At 45.0% G+C, this 23,946-nt stretch overlaps 1 protein-coding gene across 3 annotated transcripts in view; it reads right to left on the bottom strand.

Annotated features, from left to right (window-relative positions):
* BID (BH3 interacting domain death agonist) overlaps positions 1–23,946 on the bottom strand; it is a 51,718-nt gene that overhangs the window by 8,804 nt on the left and 18,968 nt on the right. For all 3 annotated transcript variants that reach the window (XM_030215252.1, XM_030215253.1, XM_030215251.1), the window contains 3 exons: positions 23,683–23,918; positions 18,382–18,521; positions 5,287–5,487 (listed from right to left, as the gene is read on the bottom strand). In XM_030215252.1, the coding sequence (XP_030071112.1) occupies positions 5,287–5,487; positions 18,382–18,521; positions 23,683–23,893 (552 nt within the window). In that variant the 5' untranslated portion in view covers positions 23,894–23,918. The remainder of the gene's footprint in view (positions 1–5,286; positions 5,488–18,381; positions 18,522–23,682; positions 23,919–23,946) is intronic.

Below are 23,946 nucleotides of genomic sequence, written 5' to 3'. Positions count from 1 at the left end.
AGCGCAGGTGGCTGATGGCCCCGCAGTGGTGCTCACTGGAAAATTTGGGCAGAAGATTTCTACAATAGTATCTGCATCCCTGGAAGATAAGCTTAATGTAATGCACGCCAGCATTGAGGAGATTTGCAAGCATTTTGCACGCGCACCTTTACTTGAGATCAAGACACTGGTCTTGAGCCAGGAGGACAAGGAGACTTGAGGAACAGGTTTCATGATTGCATGAGAACTCCCAGCTCCTGGAATGCCTGGAGGACCAGGATAACAAAAGTAGGAAAAACAACTTACAACTCATTGGTCTTCCAAAGGCAGTCGAAGATGGAGCCCTGTTGGCCATATATGAGAACTGGCTCCCTACTAACTAGGCCTGGAGGCCCCCCCACGCTTTTACATGTGATAGAGCGTATAGGCTTGGGCTGCCGCTTATGAGGGACCTGCACCCACATCCAGTAATTGCCAAGATCTTAAATTGGGCATATAAGGAGCACCTCATGCGCATATATCGCTGCCATAGTCCCTTGGATTATGACTGCCATAAGGCATTACTATTAATTCACCACATGTAGCACAGAATTGCAAAACGATGGTGCCCATGTGTTCAGAACTGCATAATAGGAAGATTCTTTTTGCTCTCCTTTTTCCAGCCAAACTGCAGGTCCGCCATGATGGGAAAGTACTCTATCTGAATTCGCTTCCCACGAAGTAAGGGCTGCTTTTGTATTCAGGGAACCTTGTGCTTCATTCCATCCTATAACTGGGGCTGCCCTCTTCTGGGAGGCTTAAAACTTATTTTGTGAACTTGACTGGCAATATGGCTTTGTATGTGCTTCTGCAGGCAGACCAGTCCTGAGTTGGAACCAGCTAGAGGGCCCTTGTTTCTTCATTAGGGGCTTACAGAGTTCTCCTGTAGGCAACATTATTAGGGGGCTTACAGAGGCCTTTTTTTTGGAAGAGTGGGTGTTATGTGTCATAGCGCTGTGCCTTTGTGGATTTTGAGTGTGTGAGTTGGTATTGTGCGTCTGCGATGTATGGCGTGCTTGGAATGTTGGGGAAGTGATTGACGCAGATGTTTGGGGAACTGCATACCATGGGGAAGGTTTGTATGAACGGGGTAATTGAGGGCGAGGCTAGTTCTCAGGTAAGGGTCATAGGGAGAGAGGGAGAGCTGGTAGGAGTGGGCATGTCCGGTATTTTGGCCTAACATGTTTCACTGTTGCTTTGTCTCATCTTTTCCTGTGTCTGTGGGAGGTACAGTGCTTTATAGTATGTTATCTGATTTATATGCACCAGTTTTTAACCTGCTCCTGTGTTGCTGGGGGCGAAGCTGGTTTCCTGGAACGTGCGTGGCATCACTTCGTCAGTTAAGTGATCAAACATATCTGCTTTGAATTGCTTAAAGGTGGATGTGGCCTGCTTATAGAAGATGAGGCTCACGGAGGCGAAACATCTTAAACTTAGGTGGTTTTGGGAGGGAAAGGTGTTTAGCTCCTCCTCGGGGGGGGGGGGGGGGGGGGGGGGCGCTACGGAGTGGCCATTTTATTCTGCAAGTCTCTGCAGTACTCTGTTTCTATGCTGAGAAGAGACGAAGCGGGCTATCTTTTACTCAAGCTGACCTTGCAAGGCAGGAATCTCATTTTATAAATGTATGCACCAAATCAGTACAATGGCCAATTTTTCATTAGTCTGTCCCGCCATTGTGCACCCTATTTGGGCTGTTTGGTAGTGGCAGGGGATTTCAACCTTGTGGTTGATTTGGGGAACGGGGTGGGGGGATGTCTACCTTTTGCCAGTCCTTGGACCTGGTGGACCCTTGGCACTTCCTGCACCCAGGAACTAGGAACTACACCCATTTATCCTGCGCACATGGCTCCTTCTTCTGAATGGACTACCTCCCGCAACCCCTTGCTTTGTGGGGATTGGGGCAATTTCAGTCTCAGACCATGCACCAGTAACGCTTACCCTATCATCGCTACCCTATTTTCAGCGAGCCTGTGCCTGGCGCTTCCCAACCTAGCTAGCCCATGACTCCAAGTTTCAGACATATTTACAGGCCCTAATGAGAGGATTATTGTACTAATAATGCTCAACTTCAGGAGACCCCTATTTTGTACTGGGACTTGGCTAAGGCGGTCCCTCCGCAGGGCAATTATAGCCTACACTAGTGCCCAAATAGGAAAATCTCCTCTAGCATTATTAACCTTGAAGTGGCGCTCTGGAGGGCTTGCAGGGACTATGCCAAGGCACCCACTGCTTCTACTAAGGAACAATATCTATCAACCCAGGTTGCACTGAACTCCTTAATTCACTCTAGAAGTCAAAAGGGGATGCTTAGTTATAAATATTGCTACCGCTAAGGCAACAAGCCGGGCAAGCTTTTGCCATTCCTGCCACAAAACTTAACGCTGACTCCCGGTGTTCAACTCTGACTACCAGATGGGTCTAGGACCTCCCAGATCAAGGAGACAGCACAACTCTTGGTCATCCATTTTGAGGAAATGTATGGGGCTGAGGTGGACTTCTCAACTGAGCAATCAGATGACTATTTCTGTCAGTCGGGTATGCCTTACCTCTCAAAGGAGACTATCCAACACCTTAATAGACCTCTCCAGGCTAAAGAGCTACAGTTGGCTATTGCTCACTTGAAAAAAAAGAGATGGTTCCGGGGGTGGATGGCTTTTCAAATGAGTTCTATAAAATGATGTGTGTCAGTTTGATAGTGCTCCTTTTAGAATATTATTAAACAGTAATTGAGGAGGGGGAATTGCCTCGGTATGCCAATGTAGCACTTATTTCTCTCCTCCTGAAGCCTGGAAAATCTGGGGATGACATGTGCTCCTACCAACCAATCTCTCTCAAACGTTAAAGTTAAGTTACTGGCCTGCATTTTAGCAGACTTGCCCTGGGTGATTGGGAAGGAATAAAGCTTTGTTAAGTGGCATCAATCAGTCCATAATGTCTGCAAAGCACTACGGATGCTGAGGCATTGCCATCACACTAACACCACTGCGCTTTTAGTTAGCCTTGACACCTCCAAGGCTTTCAACCTCATTGCTTGGTCCTTTTTGCTTCAAACTATGGACCATGTGGGGATCTCTAGACGGTATGGTTGGGCGATGCATGCACTTTCTGCAAACCCCTCAGCATCACTGATAGCTAACGTTATTCAATCCCCCTCTACTTTTTTGTCCTCTCCTTAGAGCCCCCTGTTTTGCACATTGAGGAGCGAGGTGGCGGTGTGTGGTCTGGAGGTTGGGGTCCATACTCTCAAGACCTTTGCGGATGACTTGCTTCTCATTCTTACTGATACCTAGTGCTCCCTTCTGATGACGGATGAGCTGATGGAGGAATACGGTTTTCTCTCTGGCTTCCAACTAAACCTGGATAAATTGAGTTGCTGGTCCTCCAGACGGTTCGGACGTCCTGGACGGGGAGGCCTTCCCCTTATAATGGACGTCGGATAGGCTTAAATACTTTGGAGTGCATCTTCCTGCACCCCAAGGTATTTAAGCCTACCCAACCCTACTCCCTTAATGTGAGCCAGCTGCTGAGGCTAAGGGGTCCAAACTGCATAGCTGGCATGATTATCCCCTTTGTTAGGGAAGATTAGTTTATTTAACACATTCCTTGCACCCTGCTAGTTATACATATTCCAAATGTTGCCATTATACCTGTGAGTAAAAGAGGAACGTCTGTTAAATTCATTGATTTTTGTGGAAGGAGAGGTGGCCCTGGCTTTCTCTCCGGATGGCTGTGTTGCTACTTGAGAGGTGGCCCCGGCTTTCTCTCCAGATGGCCGTGTTGCTGCGTGAGAGGGGGCCTGGGCCTCCTCAGCCTTTGCTTTTCCACTATTAAGTGTGAAATGAGACAATTAATGATTGGTTTAGGAATACTGAGTATTTTACCTGTACAGCCTTGGAATCGTAAATCATGGGCCTTGTTCATCTTGGTTACTATCTATATGCCCCATCGTCTGTAGTACCACCGGTACCCTAAGTTTATGTACACTATCAGCCTTTGAAATTGCTCCCTTATTTCCACTTCACCACAATCCATCTTTCCCACCAGCCACCAACTCTAAACTATTTGCAATCTGGAAATCAAAGGGCATTCATCTTTTGCATCATGTGATACAGGAGGATGGTCCGCTCAAGTCCTTTGATTCCCTGATGACTGAATTTCACCTAGCCTGCCAGGCTGTATTCTCATATCTGCAGCTTCAACAGTATCACGCCACAACGGATCTCACACATGCCTTACAGCAGAAGTGTATGAGACACTGGACATGGCACTGACCCTGGAGTCTCAATGAAAGGTACCTCTAACATTCCACCACCGTCACCTCAAGGACAAGGCACCATCCCTGCACTTGGCTCATCTGGAATGCACTTGGGCGGCTGACTTGGTTGTTGAGCTGCAGGAGGGCTGTCTACTCTCTGGCCTCACCCACATTCACCATCTGACGGAGCATGTGCCACATTGGGAGTTACAATACAAAATTAATCTATGACTCTACTATTCTCCCCATTGAGCTTTTGTTATAAAGATCTGCTCCTCTTCTGCTTTTCCCAAGTGCAGTCAACTGGATGCATCCTTCGGTCATGTGCTTTGGTTATGTCCTCAGATTCAAACTCTTTGGCGACAAGTTCTGTCTTTTGCTTCCAGAACCTGGTGTTTTTCTGTACCAGCTCACCTTAGTCTTATATTGGGAGCTGTCCCATCAGTAGTTCCTCACTGGCGGGGCGCAGTCAGATGTCTCTGCTGGGCTGCTTTGATGGTGCTGAAGGTGTTTTGCAGCGTGGCTTTCGGAGGAGACACCATCTGTTCAGTCGTGGCAGGCAGCCATGATCCATGTTTTTACTATGGAGACACGCCTCATACAGTCACCAGGACTCCTGGGAGCCTTTCTGGACAACATTAACTCCTACTGCTTGTAGTATGATCTTGAACTTTAAAACATGGACCTCTCTTTATATGACATGGCTCATTGTACTGGTGTGAACGGGGGGGGGGGGGGGGGGGGGGGGGGGGAGGGGAAGGTGTACTCCATAATCAAATACCTAAGTACATTAACCTTTGCTGTTTGCTCTCTGTTGTTGTACCTGTAATCTTGTTTCTACCATGGCATGTTATTGTTAATCATCTGATATTCTAGTTGTGCACTTAAAAAAGATTTAACTATATATCTAAATGACCAAACTATTTCTGCTAACCAGAAATAGCCAAGAATCTTAAACCTTACTGTAAAACTCAAAATATGAATGTTAAGTGGGAGGTGGTGGTGGTACATACCTGTCTTGCCAGATCAGTGATGTAAGGAAGTAGATTTTGGTTAAGAAATCTAACTGTGGTCCAGAAGACTTTATGTAGAAGGCCAGGTACTCTACTTGCCACCTTTTTAGCTAAGAGCATTGTTAACAGCAGCATGGCTTTTTCTTGTTCCATTCCTGGGAGGCCACTTGCCAACAAATCATCAACTACTACAGACAAATCCTGTAATTGAAAAGGAAGAAAAAAAACCCAATATAATATTTTCTGAAAAGGTTTCCTTTTTAATGCCACAATACCAATCTAGCACACAACTACAGCAAGATCCTCAGCTAACAAGCTATATAAGATATATCCCAAACAAAAAACATCTCCTTTGGTAACAGGGTGCTGAAATATCAAAGCACTGAACTAGTTTTGTTTCACCATGCTTGCTATATTAATAGAATAGCTCATCTTTGATATATTCTATAATACTCTTGCCGGAATTCTGCGCAACAGCACAGAATTCCCCAGTTGCACAGAATTTAACATTTTTGCACAGAAGCTGCGGTCTGCCTCTGAGGGAAGCTGGCCGGTTCCCCTGCCGCCTCCCCCCACCCCCACAGTGCTGGCTGGTTCCTCCCGCTGCCCCTCCAAGCATGGGGTGCTGGCTGGTTCCTGCTGCTGCCACTCCAAACCTGTGGTACGTGCTGGGTGGTTCCCGCCACCTCCCTTCCAACCCCAAGGTGCTGGCTGGCTGGTTCCTGTCGCCGCCCCTCCGAACCCAAGGAGCTGGCTAGCTGGTTCCCGCTGCTGCCCCTCTGAACCTGTGGTGCTGGCTGGCTGGTTTCCCCGCTGCCCCTCAGAGCTTCAGTGGGCCCTTCCCGGGCCTACCTGAGCATGCCCTGGTGGTACAGTGGTCTCTTCGGGGGCAGGAAAGAACCTCACTCTTTGCTACCCACTTCTTCAAAATGGCCACCGCGACTTCAAGCTGTAATCTCGTGAGACTACTGCAGGAAGTCTCGGAGGCCATTTGGAAAAAGCAGTGGCACTGGCCCAGAGCAGTCACAGTGGGCAGGAAAGAATGGGGTTCTTTCTTGCCCTAAAGAGATACTCCCGATGCAGCTCATCCTCCTTTAGTCCTCCTATCTCATGGGTGAGTGCTGGGGCAGCTGAAAAAAAATACGGATGGCGTGTGGGTGCAGGGAAGGGAGGGAGCTAAAAACAAACAAACAGTGGATGTGGGAGGGTAGAAGGAGGGGTTGTGAAAAAAGGGTGGATGCTGTGGAGGGCATGTGGAAGCAGGGGAGGTAGCTATAGAAATAGGTGGAGGGGGCTGTAAAAATAATGGTGAATGTGGGTGGGTGGGTGGAGGGAGGGGCTGTGAATAAAGGTGAATGCTATGGAGGGAGGGGGCTGTAAAGAAAAGGTGGATGCTGTGGAGGGAGGGAGCTGTAAAGAAAAGGTGGATGCTGTGGAGGGAGGGGCTGTTAAAAAAGGTGACTGCTACAGAGGGGTGGGTGGATGCTGTAGAGGGAGGGGGGCTGTAAAGAAAAGGTGGATGCTATGTGTGAGTGCAGGAAGGGGAGCTGGAAAATATACGGATGATGCAGGGAGGGGGCTGTAAAAAAGATGGATGCTATGGGTTCTGGGAGGGGGGCTGGGAAAAGTATGGATGATATCTGTGTACAGGAAGGGGGTCTGTAATATTGGTTAAATTATGACAAACTTGCAGAATTTGCAAATTTTGTGCAAAGAATTTTATAGAACTTGCAAAATTTATGCGCAGAATTATACAGAATTTAGAAATTTTTTTAGCGCAGAGTTCCGGCAGGAGTACTATATGCTTACAGTTAAGGCAGTGTCTGTGCTATTACTACGCAAATTTAACTATGGTACTGGAAGCAAATATGCTCCAGGTATGAAGGAACATAAACATATATTGCTTCAAGATGTAGTAAAACACCTTTTAAAGGTTTAGAAAAGTGAAATTGTGTGTACTAATATCTGGGTTTAAAAAAGGTTTGGATAAATTCCTGGATGAAAAGTTCATAGTCTGCTATGACATGGGAAGCAACTGCTTCATTGTAGAATGAAGTGTTGCCACGATTTGGGTTTCTGCCAGGTACTTGTGACCTGGCTTGGCCACTGTTTGGAAAACAGGATACTGGACTAGATGGATCATTGGTCTGACCCAGTATGGCTACTCTTATGTTCTACTCCTTTACATATTCTTTCCATTCCTCTACAAGGGAAAGGGAATGGGACTTGATATACCGCCTTTCTGTAGTTTTTGCAACTACAAAAGTGGAGGAGTGGCCTAGTGGTTAGGGTGGTGGACTTTGGTCCTGGGGAACTGAGGAACTGAGTTTGATTCCCACTTCATGCACAGGCAGCTCCTTGTGACTTTGGGCAAGTCACTTAACCCTCCATTGCCCCATGTAAGCCACATTGAGCCTGCCATGAGTGGGAAAGTGCGGGGTACAAATGTAACAAAAATAAAAATAAATACATTCAAAGCAGTTTATATAGTATATACAAGATCTGCTCACTATCTGATCACATGTCAAAGAGGGTTACAAAAAAAAAAAAAAAAAAAAAGGTAAAAGGATACCTTCTAATTGTTTTTCCTCAAGTCCCTCCAGACTAGACCAGATGCTTGGATTTGTGCTGTCCTGCCAGCAGGTGGAGACTGAACTACTGAGCTGTGATATCATTTAAGAAGCCTATACAATCCCCTGGGCCAGCCACTATACATCATTAAGAAAGCAGAAGCGCAAAATCAATTAAACGGAAAACAAATTTCCCCTAGGAACTGATGAACCACTAACAAAGGATAAACCCCTCCAGACTAAAGAAATAAACTAGCCAAAACCAAAATCTGTTTTCTAATCTCCTGAAGTATAAACACATGCTAAAAACCATGGTGGGTTTCTAGATCGGTCTGAAGAGGCTCAAGGAAACAACATTAGCTGTTAACTAAATGTACCCTAATTTATTGTCCCACCAGACTGGTCCAGATGCTTGGGATGTACCAAAGCAGTACTTACTGAGGATGGGACATTGAAATCCCTCCAGCTAACACTTTGGCCCAAAGGGCTGCATCACTTTGAGCTTGAACATTCAAGATGTAACGATGGACAAAAGAATGCATAGATTTCCAGGTTGCTGCTTTGCAAATTTCATAAAGAGGAACTAAGAAGTGCTCTGCCCAAGAAGCAGATTGACCCCTTGTAGAATGAGCTTTCAAAACTTCTGAAACTAGATGACCATGGAAAATGTACACAGAAGCAACAGCCTCTTTAACCCATTGAGCGATTGTTGCTTTTGATGCTGCTTCCCCTTTATGGGCTTCACCAAAAAGAATAAAGAACTTATCTGGTTACCTTATTGTCTCCATACTTTTCAGGTACTTCAACATGCATCCTAATCCAATGTGTGCAAGGCAACTGCATTACCCTCATTTTTAAGATTCTGAAAAACAGGCAAAGAGAGAATCTGATCCAGATGGCAGGACACCACCACTTTGGGAAGGAAGGATTGAACTGGCCTAAACACAAGATTATCCTTGCTAAAAACCAAGCCTTGTAATTCTGAAATTCTCCTAGCCGAACAAACTGCTATACAAAAAACTGTCTTAAGGGTGATGGTGATATCTTTTAAGGTTGCAGAATACAGAGATTCAAAAGGGAGGCTGAACTAAGATAGTCAAGACCAAGGTTAAATCACAGGGGGGAAATCAACAGATGATGTAACAGATTCATAAGCTTAACCCCATAGGGACAAAGTACCACATCCAGATGTGAAGCCAAGCTCTTTCCCTTCACTAGACCTCAACAGGACAAAGCAGTCAGTGGTACCTTCAATGGGAGGAACGTCAGCCCCTTGTCCAAATCATCCTGCAAGAAATCCAGAATATCTAGAACAGAATAATGCAGAGGAAACATACACTTATCTTGACACCAGTTCTCAAGAATTCTCCAAACCCTTATGTACGCTAACAGGGTAGCTACCTTATTACATTCTAGAAAAAGACTTTGTCACCTCACTTGAATAGCCTTTCTTCTTTAACTTCAACCTATCAAGAGCCAAGCCATAAGGCAAAACTGAGATGCATTCAGCATGCTGATCAGGCCTTAAAAGAACAGATGCTACCTGCTCACCAGAGATAGAGGATCCTCTGTTTTTAGATGCATCAAATCCCTATATCAGGGTCTTCATGGCCAATCTGGAGAATCAACACTACTGGACCCCAATGCTTCTTTATCCTTTAAATGACTCTGCCTACGATCAGCCACAGCAGAAACATACAGAAGACCCAACCAAGGGCATGGTCAAATTCTTTTCCAATCTTTTCTCAGACTGAAAATGCTAGAACCTTTGCATTCTGGCCTGTTGCCATCAGATTCATGATCAGATAACCCCAACAGTGTATCACTTCCAAGAAAGTATCTTCCACTAGACACCATTCCCTTGGATCCACAGACTTCCTGTTGAGGTAATCTACTAATTATTTTGGATCTCCGCCTCATGTGCTGCCGAGATGTTTTCCACAGATTCTCCTCCACTCAGTCTATCAACATCTGCATCTTGCCACTTGCAGACTTCTTGTTCCTCCTTGTTTATTGACATAGGCTACTGCCATCGCATTGTTGGAGAGAATACTTACCACTTGGACCAACTGACGTGCCCATTTGTCAAGACAATGAACCCCCATCCCCAACCTGTGGTTTCCAAACTCTTTCCTTTTGGACAGATTGTTGCTGTGTACCCACCAGTTGACAGTCAAGACTCTGACCTTCAGTGATAGTAGAAGGTAGAATTCTTGACTGTGAAGTCTATCAAGCGAGAATAGACCTCTGTAAAGGTCTCATGTGCATCCTGGCCCATGGCACTAACTCTAAGGTCATAGCCATTGATCCCAATGCTTGAAGGTAGTGCCAAACCACTGGTTTATAAAGAGCAAGGTGGTTTCTGATCTGTGACTGTAGCTTTTCCCTTCTTACTGCAGGAACAAAAACATTTTGCTTTGGAGAGTGTTGAATTTTGCCCCCCAATATGCCAATGTTTGGATTGGGATAAGATTGCTCTTGGAGAAATTAACAACCTATTTCAAATCTTGTAAGAAGTGCACCTCTCACTGTGTGACTGCTCTGCTTTCTTGGAAATGACTTTGCTTTTATTAGGCAGTCGTCTAAATAAAGGTGGACCAAAATTCCCTCTTTGTGTAAGGTGGCTGCTGCCCCCACCTTTGTAAACGTGCATGGTGCCATGTCCAGTCTGAAAGGTAGAGCACAAAACTGGAAATTCTGTCCCAAGTTCATAAGCCTCAGGAAACTATGAGACTTCCTTATGGGGATGTGTAGGTAGCTTCTGTTAAAGTAGTAAAACATATACATACATACACACAAAATCCTCTCCTTGCTGCAATTTGTTAACCACTTTTGAGATCGAAAATTGGATAGAAGGTACCCTCTTCCTTTGGAACTACAAAATAATGTCCTGTTCTCTTCTGGAGGAAGAACAGGAACTACCGCTTTCTAACTGAACTAACCCGAATAAAGGTCTGTTGCAGCTACTTTTAGGAGAGAATGAAAGGGTGATTCCAGAAAGCCTTAGGAAGAGGCTGAGCAAACTTCAGTGTGTATAGAATAATTTCTAGTATCCAAAGATCTGTGGTGTGTCAGGACCCACCTCTGGTAAAAATATTTTAGTCAACCTCCTATCAAATGCACTACAGAATAAGTCTGCAAACCTTCATTGTGAACTCTTAGTAGTATCCAACATTCTTGCAGAGAAATCTTGGCCTCCTCTACAGCTACTTCAAGAGGGCTGACCTCTGAAAAGAAATCTAGTGCACTAAGTAGCACTCGCTCTTCCTGGTAAATAATAAAGACCAAATAATCACTGATACAGACAACTGCTAGTCAAACAGTCTGCTGAGCAGAAATTAAGTTCCAGGCACTCACAGGCAGATGATCAAAAGCCCCGCGCTGTTCCAAACAGTGCTCTAAAATAGCGCTGGAACAGTGCGGGGCGCTATTAGACCTATGATCAGAGATAATGCATGCAAATTTAAGCAACGCAATTATCTCTGATCATGGGGTAGAAGTGCGGGTGAATTGTGCTTGAGCACGCACTCAGCACAATCCTCCCGCACTTGTTTGACAGGTCTGGGCTGTGAAAAGCCCAAACCTGTCAAACACAGAGGCTGGAGGTCTATGGGACCACCAGGCCCTGACTACCCCTGCCCCGAGCAACGGGGGCTGGAGGTCCGGCGGACTTCCGGTCCCCCAGACGATCCTCCCCCCCCAAGGTTCATGGAGGGCTGGAGATCCGGCGGACCTCCAGCCCGCTCCAACTCCCCCCCCCCAGCGTTGTCGGTCAAATCCCTGGTGGTCCAGCGTGAAAAAGAACCCTCTCATGGCCCCCCTACCTTTGATGGAGGAGGGAGGTAGCCTGCCTACCTCTTCTTCCTTGGGTTGACGCCGCTGCAAAATGGCGGCGCCCAGCCCCTCCCAGTGCATCCTGGGATGCGCTGGGCAGGGCTACAGACCATATAAGGAATTTGCTCCCTTATATGGTCTGTAGCCCCGCCCAGCACATCCCAGGATGCACTGGGCGGGGCGCCACCATTTTGCAGCGGCGTCAACCCAAGGAAGAGGAGGGAGGCAGGCTATCTCCCTCCTCCAACAAAGGTAGGGGGCCGTGAGGGGGTTCTTTTTCATGCTGGACCACCAGGGATTCGACAGACAATGCTGGGGGGGGGGGGGAGTTGGCCGGCGGCCACTGGACCACCAGGGACCATTTTCCGGGGTTTTGGGGGGGCTGGAGACCCACCGGATCTCCAGCCCTCCCTGAACCTGGGGGGGGGGGGAGGTGGTCGTCATCAGGGGGGGGGGGACCGGAGGTCCGCCGGACCTCCAGCCCCCTGTTGGCAGGTTTGCTTTGTGGGAGAACGGGGGCCTACCAGCATGCAACTGCATGCTGGACAGGGCTCACCATTCCTCCCCAATGATCTGCAAACCCTAACGCCTGCTCGGAGCTGGCGTAGAGTTTGCCGTAGCCGGCGACCCAAATTTTGGCACACTGTCTGCTGATCATTGGCGATGAATGCGCTAAGCCCTGTTTAGCATGCATTAGCATGCTACTTGCACAAAAAGCCCTCAAGCGCGTTGTTTCAAGCGCTCAAGGGCTCTCATCATGGGGTGGTAGCAAATGCCGGCGCTAGTATGGCGCTAGCAGCCTCTAGCGCCGGCGTTTGCTTTTGATCATCTGCCTATCAATGTTCTTTTAACCCCTCTAGAAAATGGCTAGTTGTGGGGGTGGGGCGGGGGAGAGGCGGACAGACCTGGGACCTCCCCCAGTGTTATACAATTTTTTTTCTTTTAAACTAAGACTGACCAAAGAAATGGGAATTGAGTCCTACCAGACTACCAGTGTTTGCAGGGAAACCAACCACCTGCTGAAGACTAAGAAATACACAGGGTTCTCAAGTGATGACATCATAGCTTAGTTCTTGGTCTCTACCTGCTGGCAGGACAACACAAACCCAAGTGTGCACTGGTCTAAAGGGATAAGGAAGGCAGAAAGTTGCCATGTACTTTATTTTCTATACAGTAAAGTGTAAGTAAGGGCAACTAGTGTTTCAGTCCTCCTACTGTAAGTCAGTAAAAGTCTATGAACTAAGGATACGAGACCAAACACAGGCACCTACAAATGAGATGAAATGACTCCTATAAGCTGAATGCCAGGACACACAAATAGGGATGAACTGTGTCTTGGCATAGTTTAAAAAAAAAAAAAGAAAAGAAAGAAATATCTTGACGATGGCAGTCTTATAATAAATGCAATTTGATTTTTTTTCTGCCCTTGAATGAATGCATCTTTTCCCCAGCCACTTTTCAATCCTACTTCTTTTGTGTTAGTATTTGCCTCTTTTTCCTTCCAAATCTATCTATGGTGACCAGGAGCTTGCAAAAGATGTCCCTTTCCAATTTAATATAAAAGCCAGGAATGTTCATTAAAATAAGTGGAAAGAGAGATCATGTGATGCCATGACCGTGAGAGGCTGCTAGAGGTAGCTTCTCCGGCTCCCGTTTCCTCCCCCAAGTTTATTATTTGGACCCGCGGCCTCTAATCACCGTTTTTTTTGGCTCTGCATTGTGCCCAAGGCACAGGGAGTCTGACTAGCTGGTCAGTGACCAGACATGGCAGTGCGAAGTGCTCATAAAGAGAAGCTTCAGGGTAAGAGCACGGATGACAAGATGGCGGCACCTGCGAGCCCGCCCGCACCCACAGTGTCATCGGCGTGGGTCGCCAAAATTAAGGCGGAAGTGTCTGCGGTGATTGAGAGAATGTTGGAGTGGTGCTTGGCACCGACTGATGCGAAGTTAGAGCGTGTTCAGTCGCAACTCACGGATCTTTCGAGAGACTGTGTGGCCTTTCAAATGCGTGCCAGTGAAGTGGAAGACAGAGTAACAACGGTGGAGGAGATGCAAGAAACCCTTAAGAAAAAACTTCTTAGCCTGGAAGAAAAGGTGGAAGACTTAGAGAACAGGTCCAGGAGGAATAATATACGCTTAGTGGGACTGTCAGAATTGATTACGGATAAAGAACTAAGAGCATTTCTGACGCGCTGGATTACAACAGAGTTGCAGTTACCTGAAAGCTTAGGGCCTTTAAGTATTGAAAGAGCCCATCGGTTGGGCCCAAAGCAGATGGGAGCCTCCAAATCGCGTGTAGTAATTTTTAAGCTGCTGAACTATGCTCACAAACAGGAAATATTACAAGCAACAAGATCAGGCAAAGAATTAACATATGAAGGCACCCGTATCCATTGTTTTCAGAACTACTCGGCGAGGGTGGCAGCAAGGTGTCAATCCTTCTCAGCCATTTGTTCCAAGTTGTTCAGCAAGAAAGTTAGATTCGCCTTGCTGTACCCCGCTAGGCTGAGGATCAATCATAACGGGCCCACAAAATTCTATGACTCAGCGGAGGCTGCCCAGGAGTTCCTGTTGCAATTGGAGGGGTCAGAATGTGGAGACCGTTAACATGTGGCGGGGGTGAGATGACTTTCAGAGAGTTTTTGTTGGTTGCAGACTACTAAAGTGGAGATAGTGCTGCACACACTTTCGAAGGTCAAGAAGAGAGAGCTGGTGGACATGCAGAGTGAATTATGGAGTCCCACCACCTGAAGATCTCTTGGAGTTCTACAGACCCAGAGGAGACTGGTTATAATAGATATGTTAATAGACATGTTGGGTTGATATTGCAGTTACACACGTATTTTTTTTTAAGCCTTTATATGACTGAACATGGGTTTGGTTGAATGGAAGGTGCAGAATCGATGTGTCAAGGGGGAGGAAAGGTGTTAGACGTTATAGTTCCTGAAAAGGGGTTCTGGTGTTCGGGGTTAGGATAGGGAGGGGGGAGATGGGGTCAGAGGGGGGGGGGGGAAGGCAGAAGATTAGGGCAGCAGGGGTGAGCAAGGGTTTTAGTTTGTGGGTAAGTTGGGAGGGGGCTGTAGAAATGGATTCACGGTTTCAGGGCAACAGAGTTGGCCAACCTTACTATAGGCAGGGGGGGGAGGGTGGCTGGGACGTCCCTCCTGTTTTCATAGTAATTTGTTACATTTGTATCCCACATTTTCCCACCTATTTGTAGGCTCAATGTGGTTTACATAGTACCGGAGAGGCGCTTGCGGACGCCGGTGTAAACAAATACAAAGTGATATTGTGGTAACATAAAGTTCATGTGGCACAGCCACACTGGGGAATCGTACAACGGAAGAGTTGTGTTATGTCCATTACGCACTTTAGTTTGTTGTGTTGCTGAGATCAGGCATTTATGTTGGATTGGTAGGGTATGCCTTTTAAAACTAGGTTAGTTTTTAGTTTTTTCCGGAAGTTTAGGTGATCGTACGTAGTATTCAAGGATTTTGGTAATGCGTTCCACAGTTGTATGCTTATGTAGGAGAAACTAGATGCGTAAATTGATTTGTATTTGAGTCCTTTGCGGCTTGGGTAGTGCAGATTTAGGTACGTTTACTGTGTATAGACTCAAGCTTTCTGTTTCTAACCCATGGTGAAAATTGTTTCCTGGAACGTTGGGGGAATTGGCTCTCCCATAAAATGCTCAAATATTTTGCAATCTTTGCATACACAAAAAGCAGACATAGCCTTGCTGCAGGAGACACACCTGAACCAATTAGAACATGCCAAACTCAAGACATGGTGGGTGGGTGAGTGTGTAGCGGCAAAACGGGGGAGTAGTGATTTTGTTTAGGAAAGGGTTAGCCTCGGAAATTACTCCATTGTTTATAGATCCAGTGGGGAGATATGTAATTTTGGAGGCGCGGGTTGATCGGCAGAAAGTGATTATTTGTAACTTGTATGCCCCCAACAACTATAACCGGAGTTTTTATTGGCAAATAATTAATTTTTTGATAAGACACCCACCTGGAAACTTAATAGTGGGGGGGGGGGGGGGGGGGGGGGGGATTTCAATGCAGTATGGGATCCTCAGCTTGACAAATCAGAACCAGGGGGTGTACCCTCCTACCATCTTAATAGAGGGCTGCTACAGATGGGAAAATTAGGTTCTTACCTTGGTAATTTTCTTTCCTTTAGTCACAGCAGATGAATCCATGAACTGATGGGTTGTATCCGCCTACCAGCAGGTGGAGATAGAGAACACTGAAAAACCATAGTGCCTCTTGGGCGGCTAGCCCAACTGCCTTCAGTATTTGAGATTTCCAAAGCACAGTGAACCATAAAGGTAGAATAACATAAACTTTCCTCACAGCGAACAAACGCCCCAGAACAGGAGCAATAACCATGCAAAGGAGGGACGATCTCAACCTCCTGTAGTAGAACATCATGTAGAAATTCTGAGAACTAGTTTCCAATGCAATTTAAATCGGAAGCGCTGGCCTCATCAGCAGCCTCGAGAATTGCCTTGGGCCTAGACTTTCCTCTGCAATGGGCAAACACCTCTTTCAAATACTTGGGTATCCGGCTCACAATGGATAATTATTCCCTGCATCTCCTGAATGTTTCAGCCCTATTAGAGCATACCCAAACACAGCTGAATGGTTGGATGGGACCCCCTTGACGTTGGGGGGCAGGATAAACTTGATCAAGATGGTTATTTTTCCTAGATGGCTTTGAGGCATATTTTCAAAGCACTTAGCCTTCCAAAGTTCCATAGAAACCTATGGCACTTTGGAAGGCTAAGTGCTTTGAAATATGCCTCTTTATGTCCTACAGACTTTACCCCTTCGTTTACTGAAGAAGGATTTAAGGCTGGTGAACAGGTTGTTTAGTCATTTTTGTTGGGCAGGCAAAAAGCCAAAAATTGCTTAAGAAATCATGAAAGGCAGCTGGAATTATTGGGGGGGGGGGGGGGGGGGGGGGGGGCTGGATTTTCCAACTTGTTTCTTTATAACCAAACATGCCTCCTCCGCCATTTGGGAGACTGGTTTCGACAGACACACAAATACACACCTATAGATTTGGAACGGGAATATTTGGCTCCATATAATATTTTCTCCTTGCTACACCTTTCATCTGGCCAGCTGCTGAGGCATTTGCGAAGGAATGTGCTGCTTAGATCTTTGAGGGAGACCTGGCAATAGTGGGTGAGACAGACGAGGGGCAATCCGGCAATCTCGGATCAAATCTCAATTAGAGGTAATATTGTCTTTGAGGATGGCTTAAATAATTCAACTTTTCTAACTTGGGAGAGGAAAGGTTTTTCCGCACTGGAGCATTTACTGAATGAGGAGGGGGAACTGATTAGGTTTGAGGAGTGACAGGAAAAGGTGGGTCCCACGTGGGGGAATCGTTTTGCATAAGCGCAAGTTAAACATTATGTAGGATCTCTAGATAAAGTAGATCTGAGATTTCATTTGGGTGCACATATTTGGGCCTTTTTTGATGAATGCATGGAAGAACGGCCCTCGATTTCAGGGATTCATAAACAGCTGATTAGACGTACCTCTAATAGAGTTTATGCAGCTGTGAAGGCTAGATGGGAGGAGGACTTGGGGGTGGAACTTGGATCCTGGGATGTGGCAGTTACACTGAGGAATACACGCGGAATTACAACAGATGAGAGATTACGGGAATGCGGTTACCGGGTGATGTTACAAGCTTATATGACCAAGTATCAATTGGCACATATTGGGAGTGGGAGGGATTCTGCTTGCGTCAAATGTGAATTTACTTCCCAATCGTTCTATCATGCGATTTGGTCGTGTCCAATCATTAAACTTTGGTCGCAGGTGAGAGTCTTTTTGGTTAGGCTGTTGAGGAGACCAATTCAGGGGACAGAGGGTCAATTCCTGCTGGCTCAACCCGGTGCTTTTGCTTCTTTGGGCGGTCACCCCAGTCTTCTGTGTTGGAAATTGAGTTTGGTGGCTCGGAAACGTGTTCTACAATACTGGATCTCCTCGGAGCCGCCAGCATACTGGCAATGGCGGAATCAGGTGCATCTCCTGGCAGCCTTATGCCATGTTTTCGTTGGTGTAACTGGATGTATGTAATTTTAGGCACTGGGATATCAACGTATTCTATATACCACGCCTAAATCTAGGCACCACTTATAGAATACGCTTAGGTGGAAAGGTTTTCCATGCAGATGTTTTAGGCACCACATATAGAATCCCCCCCCCCCTCTCGCTACATACTACCCTTAAGTGGAGAGTCACAGATAACTATAATAGTTTTCTCTACATCTGCTGGTCAATAGATAAACCACTTGCTCTGGACTGGTCTGCTGCAGACAAAAAGAAATTTTTTTCCTCAGGAAGCTGGACCTTAAAATTTCACTGTCATGCATTATGTGCTTTTAATTTATTAATAACGTGCTAATTTGTATTTAGTTTGTCTGATTATGTATACCACAATGCTATTGGGTGGTCCTTTTCTTAATCACAAAAAGCAAAATATAAACTTCAAATTTAATCACACACACCCCATCTTGATTTGCTTGGAAGCTATACCAAGAGGATGTTGCTGTTTCTTCTGCACAGCATTTTCTTTTAAATATTGCAGGTGCTATACATAAAAACGTCAACTTTTTAAAATTAAAATTAAAACAAAAAACAAAACTAAAAGATGCATTATCCCTCACCTTTTCAGTCAGCTTGTCATCCAACATCTGCTGGACTAATCTGTCTATTACTTCCTGCTTGATCATGAAGTCCAGCTGATCTCCAATTTCAGCCAGCTGATTTCCTATAACCCTGCATATATCCTCAGCAGAATCATCAGCTAATTGAACAAAAAGTACAAAATATGGACAGTACTTAGAGCAATGTTATTTCAACTATACGCACAGTAGTAAAGAAATAATCTGTCTTTACTGGAAGGAAAAACAGACCAAAATATTTTTGAGTTAAATACTGGAATAGTATACCAGATACAAAACAATACAAGCCAGCCTACGAACCTGCTATGGGGCTTTTGGGAGTGCTGATATTCGGGAGTTGCAGTATAAATTTACTATGCGCCTATATATCTTGCCACATAGGGCCTTTAGAGCTATCCTGCGCCCCTGTGATGATTGCTCGAAATGTGGGGGAACTGGAGTCCATTTGGGCCATATGTTCTGGCTAAGTTCTCCGGTGCTGGCGTTCTGGACGACCTCCTTTGTGCCCATGTGTCTGGGATTTGGAGGATTAGGTGGTGACCCTCCCCTGCACTGCTGTTCGATGTGTATGATACAGGGGGATCCCGCAGAGCAGGTCTAACAACTTTCCTAAGGCAGGCGGTTCTGATGGGGAAAAAAAAACTATATTGAGTGCCTGGGTGCTTCCTGATCGCCCCTCGGTTCCGCAATGGCGGTCCCTTATGATATCCTTGAGTGCAGTGGAGTGTAGGGATGTTAGGGAACTGGCCTCCCAGCGCAGGGACCGTTTCTTGCAATGCTGGTCATCCTTCTGGGACACGCTGACGCCGACTGCTCGGAATAGGATTTTGAATAGTTGATGCCCTCTAGGGGAGGGAGAGGGGGAGGGTTAAGCAAGTGTAATATGGGTGTTATGCCAAAATGATAAACCTCAAAATTGTTGACTACCTGTTATTATTGTAACCACATACATTTGCATAAATAAAGATTTTAAAAAATATATACTGGAATAGTATGATGCACTATCACAATGAAGCGAAGATACTAACCTGTAGCAGGTATTCTCCGAGGACAGCAGGCTGATTATTCTCACACATGGGTCGACGATCTGCGTCGGCCCGCAAATTAGCATAAAAACATAGCAAAAAATAAGTTTGCTAGAGCCTTTTGGTGCGCATGCAGTACCGTACATGCGTAGACTGACTTCCCGCCCGTTGCGCAACTGCGCTCTTCAGTTAAGTCCCAAAGCCGAGAAAAAAAGCACAAAAGAGAGACCCGACCGTGCGGCCTAAAAGACGGCCGCTACGAAAATAAAGGAAACTAACAGGGAAAAAAACAAAACAAATGAAAAAAAGGGGAAAAATGTTTTTTTTTTAATTTTATTTTAAACAGAACGAAAACTAACACAAAAACCGAAGGAAAAAGTACTTCAAAAGTTGAAGAAGGCTCTTTCCCAGGCACACAAAGAGGAGCCACAGAAAAAGCTGTCGCTCCTCGCTCAACGGGCGGGAAGTCAGTCCGCGCATGCACGGTGCGGCGCTATATGTGCGCCAGAAGGCTCTAGCAAACTTGTAATTTTTGCTCTTTTTATGCCAATTCCCGGGCCGATGCAGATCTTCGACCCATGTGTGAGAATAATTCAGCCTGATTGTCCTTGGAGAATTGACCACAAGGGTCAATTTTCAAAAATAAGACCGATGTCTAGATTTGGGAAGATTTTCAGTCAAATTTAACTATCTTCCGAAGGCTACTGAAAACTGATCTGTTCAAGAAGGCATACCAGAAACATCCATCTTAAACACTAAATAATAAGACTTCACACGACCTAGACACAATTGAAATCTGATCACTTGACTGATTAACCTCCTAGCTATTAATGAACAAGCACTACCACTTTAATCCTTAGTTCGAATATGGTCTTCCCACAATCGATGACCTAATGTATGTTACAATCCAACCTATTACTCAGGAACCTTCATGTATTACCATAATGTATTCTTCCTTACCATTAACATATGCACGTTATATCTTTCTCCCATGATATGTTCCATGTATGTATGTATGCTACCAATATATGTATGCACCTTAATGCAATAACATTTGTAATTCTGTCACCCGGAAATGACAACCGCCATTACGGTAAATGTAAGCCACATTGAGCCTGCAAATTGGTGGGAAAATGTGGGATACAAATGCTACAAATAAATAAATAAATAAATAAGATCATCAATTTAGAGCTACCATTGCCTATATTTAGGCTCCTTTTCTACTGCCCTAACACTGTCCCATAGCTACCCACTTTTTGGGCTCCTAGGGAAACTTGGCACATAAATTTAGGGTCTCGGCCCTAGACAATTTTTAAAAGGTGCCAATTTAAGGATTTAACTCCTTTGAAAACTGGCCCTTTAGTTTACAATTTTAATTTTTTTGTTTTGCCTAGTAATTTCTCCTTTTTTCTTCCAGTTCTACTGGAACCAATGATAGGATTAATTCCCACAAACCCATCTATTCATCACATATCCAGGAGACAATGACAATGACCTAGACTACATCTCCCGCCTCATTTTCCCCTGCTCTATCCCCTTTCGCCTCATTGACCCCTCCCCCAATGCTCACCTACCCTTACTCACACTTCTCCTACTCCCTTCACTCTTACCCATTCCCCTCCGCCTCATCTACCCTCTAATCGCTCACTTACCCTTGCTCATACTTCTCCTACTCCCCTCATCCCTGCATTTGTACATTCTTATTTCTTTTATTACTCCGATAATACTCAACTTATTTCTCTCCACCAATACTTTGTAATCCCAATTACTATGTAAGCCGCATTGAACCTGCTTTGAGTGGGAAAGCGTGGGGTACAAATGTAATAAATAAATAAATTCTAGCACCAGGTATATTCGTTTGTAATAATCCAGGAATTCCCCCCCCCCCCCCCCCCCCCCCCCCATTTTAACATATCCTCTTCCCTTCTGTTCCTAACCTGGTCATTGCAATTTCATGGGCTCCAAAATCTTGCCACTATGTGCTGCTCCTGCTGAGGATCACAAATCCTTCTCTTCCCCGGGGATAAAGGATGCTGTCTTTACTGCATACCCAGTCCTTGCTGACCCTGGATGTGGAAGAGCTGATTGGGGAACTGAAACAAGAACACTCTACACTAGCCTAGCCCAATATTTATTTTATAAGGTAAATCTGTATAGCTTTTTTTTAATCTCTGAACATCTTGGAAGATGCAAAAGGTATAGCTTAGCACATGCATAAATATACCGCATCATATTTTAGCCAAATAAAGCAGTTAGGGTACATGCAGACATTCTTTAATACTTGTATTATTATTGATATTCATCATGATGTTTACGTATATCATCAATGGTTCCAAAACTCTGGGTTGCAACTCCAAATGAGATCATAAAATCCTTTTTTGGGAACATCACCATTGCCCTAAAACAGGGGAAAAAACCCACATACATCCCCCTCCCACACACAAACAACCTGGGCAGTGGTATCATCGGCCTTTACAGGCTGATCAGATGGTGTAACTCAGCCTGCATAAGGTCAACAGGAGGCACGGATTCTAGTAGTGTCATCAGCTGATGCTGAAAAGACAGCCTGGTATAGAAAGGTATATTTGGGAGGAGGGGGGTTCTATAGTAGGACTTGGGTTCATTTCCTTTTTAGATAGTAGGCCGCTTTGCTTGCTTTGGTCAAAAGGTGGTATAACAAATACTAACAAACAAAAATGAATTTATTTGTTGCATTTGTATCCCACATATTCCCACCTATTTGCAGGCTCAATGTGGCTTACATAGTACTGTAAGGTGTTCGCCTAGTCCAGTAGAGGAACAAATACAATGTAATGTTGAGGTCGAATAAGGTAGATAAATACAGTGTAATGTCAAGGTCAGATAAGGTAGGTATGTTGCAGGCACAATAGGGTTGAAGAAAGGGGGGTTATATAATGTTCAGTACGATCTTTGGTTTTGCTGTGTTGCTGAGTTGAGGCATTTAAGCTGGGTCGATAGGGTACGCCTTTTTGAACAGAATGATAGGTTTTTAGTGATTTCCTGAAGTTAGGTGGTCGTGGGTTGTTTTCACAGCTTTTGGTAGAACGTTCCATAATTGTGTGCTTATGTAGGAGAAGTTGGATGCAAGGGTTGCTTTGTATTTGAGACCTTTGCAATTTGGGTAATGGAGGTTCATGTGTGATCATGATGATCTGGTTCTATTTCTGGTTGGTAGATCTATAAGGTCTGACATGTAACCTGGGACTACGCCTTAGATGATCGTGTGGACCAGGGTGCAGATTTTGAAGGTGATATGTTCTTTGATTGGGAGCCAGTGCAGTTTTTCTCAGAGGGGAGTGGCCCTTTCGAATCGTGTTTTACCGAATATCAACCTGGCTGCTGTGTTTTGGGCTGTTTGGAGTTCCTTTATGAGTTGTTCTTTGCATCCCACATAGATTCCTTTGATGGCATCATGGCTAGGAAACATCTGAAAAGCAGTCTATATGGTATTTCTATTCCTATACTATATCCTCACCACAAAGTCTCAAGTGAAGTATGAAGCCCACCCCCTCCTCTAGAATTATGCACTCAATTTGTGTTTAGGTCACAGAAAAAGAAAAAATGGTTGAGATTTATTCCATTGCTGTTTATTAACATAGCTTTAGAACCAACAGACCTCTCCATACACTGAGAAAGGGACAGCTGAGACACTATTAGAGGAGAGAAGCCCTAGTCATCACACAATAGTGCAACTACTGGCCAGTGTACGTGTATCATACTCCAAAAAGGGGGCCATGGTCTATGCTCTCAAGCCAAAGAGACTGTTCGTTTAATGGCTGGGCTACCTAGAAAGAATAGAAGTGAACATACAACCCTGGATAAAAATAAAATGGTGGAAAATAGTGACTACCTTCTGATGTGTTCACCAGCTGCAATAATCAAAACTGCCTTTTTGTAGATTTTAAACTGAATCTGCATAGAACAGTCAACAGCTATACATAGTACTTGTAACTAAGTATTTCATATATTTTTATACTGCAAATACATAGAAATGTTCTGGCTTTACTGATTGACAACAGCACTCAACTGTGGGACAAAACTCTCAAGTTTGCAACTTTGCATCCCAAGAGATGTAAAAGAAGGATACATGCCATTATAGAGGCCACCAATAAAGGTGCATAAGCAGCACTTAAACCTGCTCAACCCACATTTTTGCATTGAGAAAACATGGACTAGAACACAGATATCCTGAAAATGTAAAGAACCTTAAAAAGTATATTAGAAAATCCATTCATACCAAAATCTCCTGACTGTGGTAAAATTCTGCCAAACTGATTCCCATCTGTTTGTAGCTCCCCATCTGCAAGGGAGAAACCACGGAAGTAAGGGTCCCTGGTCTTCAGTTCGCTCTTCAGAGAATCCAACTCAGTGCAGAAGTCACGATCAACATACGTTCCATGCTGCAGAAAGGAGAGCAGCACCAGCTCTGTTTTAACAGAGGAACCCATTTTCAGGTTCCACTCCAAAACAGACCTAAAAAATAATACACAAAATATGATTA

Source organism: Microcaecilia unicolor, chromosome 9 (genome assembly GCF_901765095.1).
Source record: "Microcaecilia unicolor chromosome 9, aMicUni1.1, whole genome shotgun sequence".
In the NCBI taxonomy this organism is placed as follows: domain Eukaryota; kingdom Metazoa; phylum Chordata; class Amphibia; order Gymnophiona; family Siphonopidae; genus Microcaecilia; species Microcaecilia unicolor.
The sequence above is the reverse complement of the archived record's forward strand: the minus strand, read 5'-3'. Positions and strand labels throughout refer to the sequence as shown.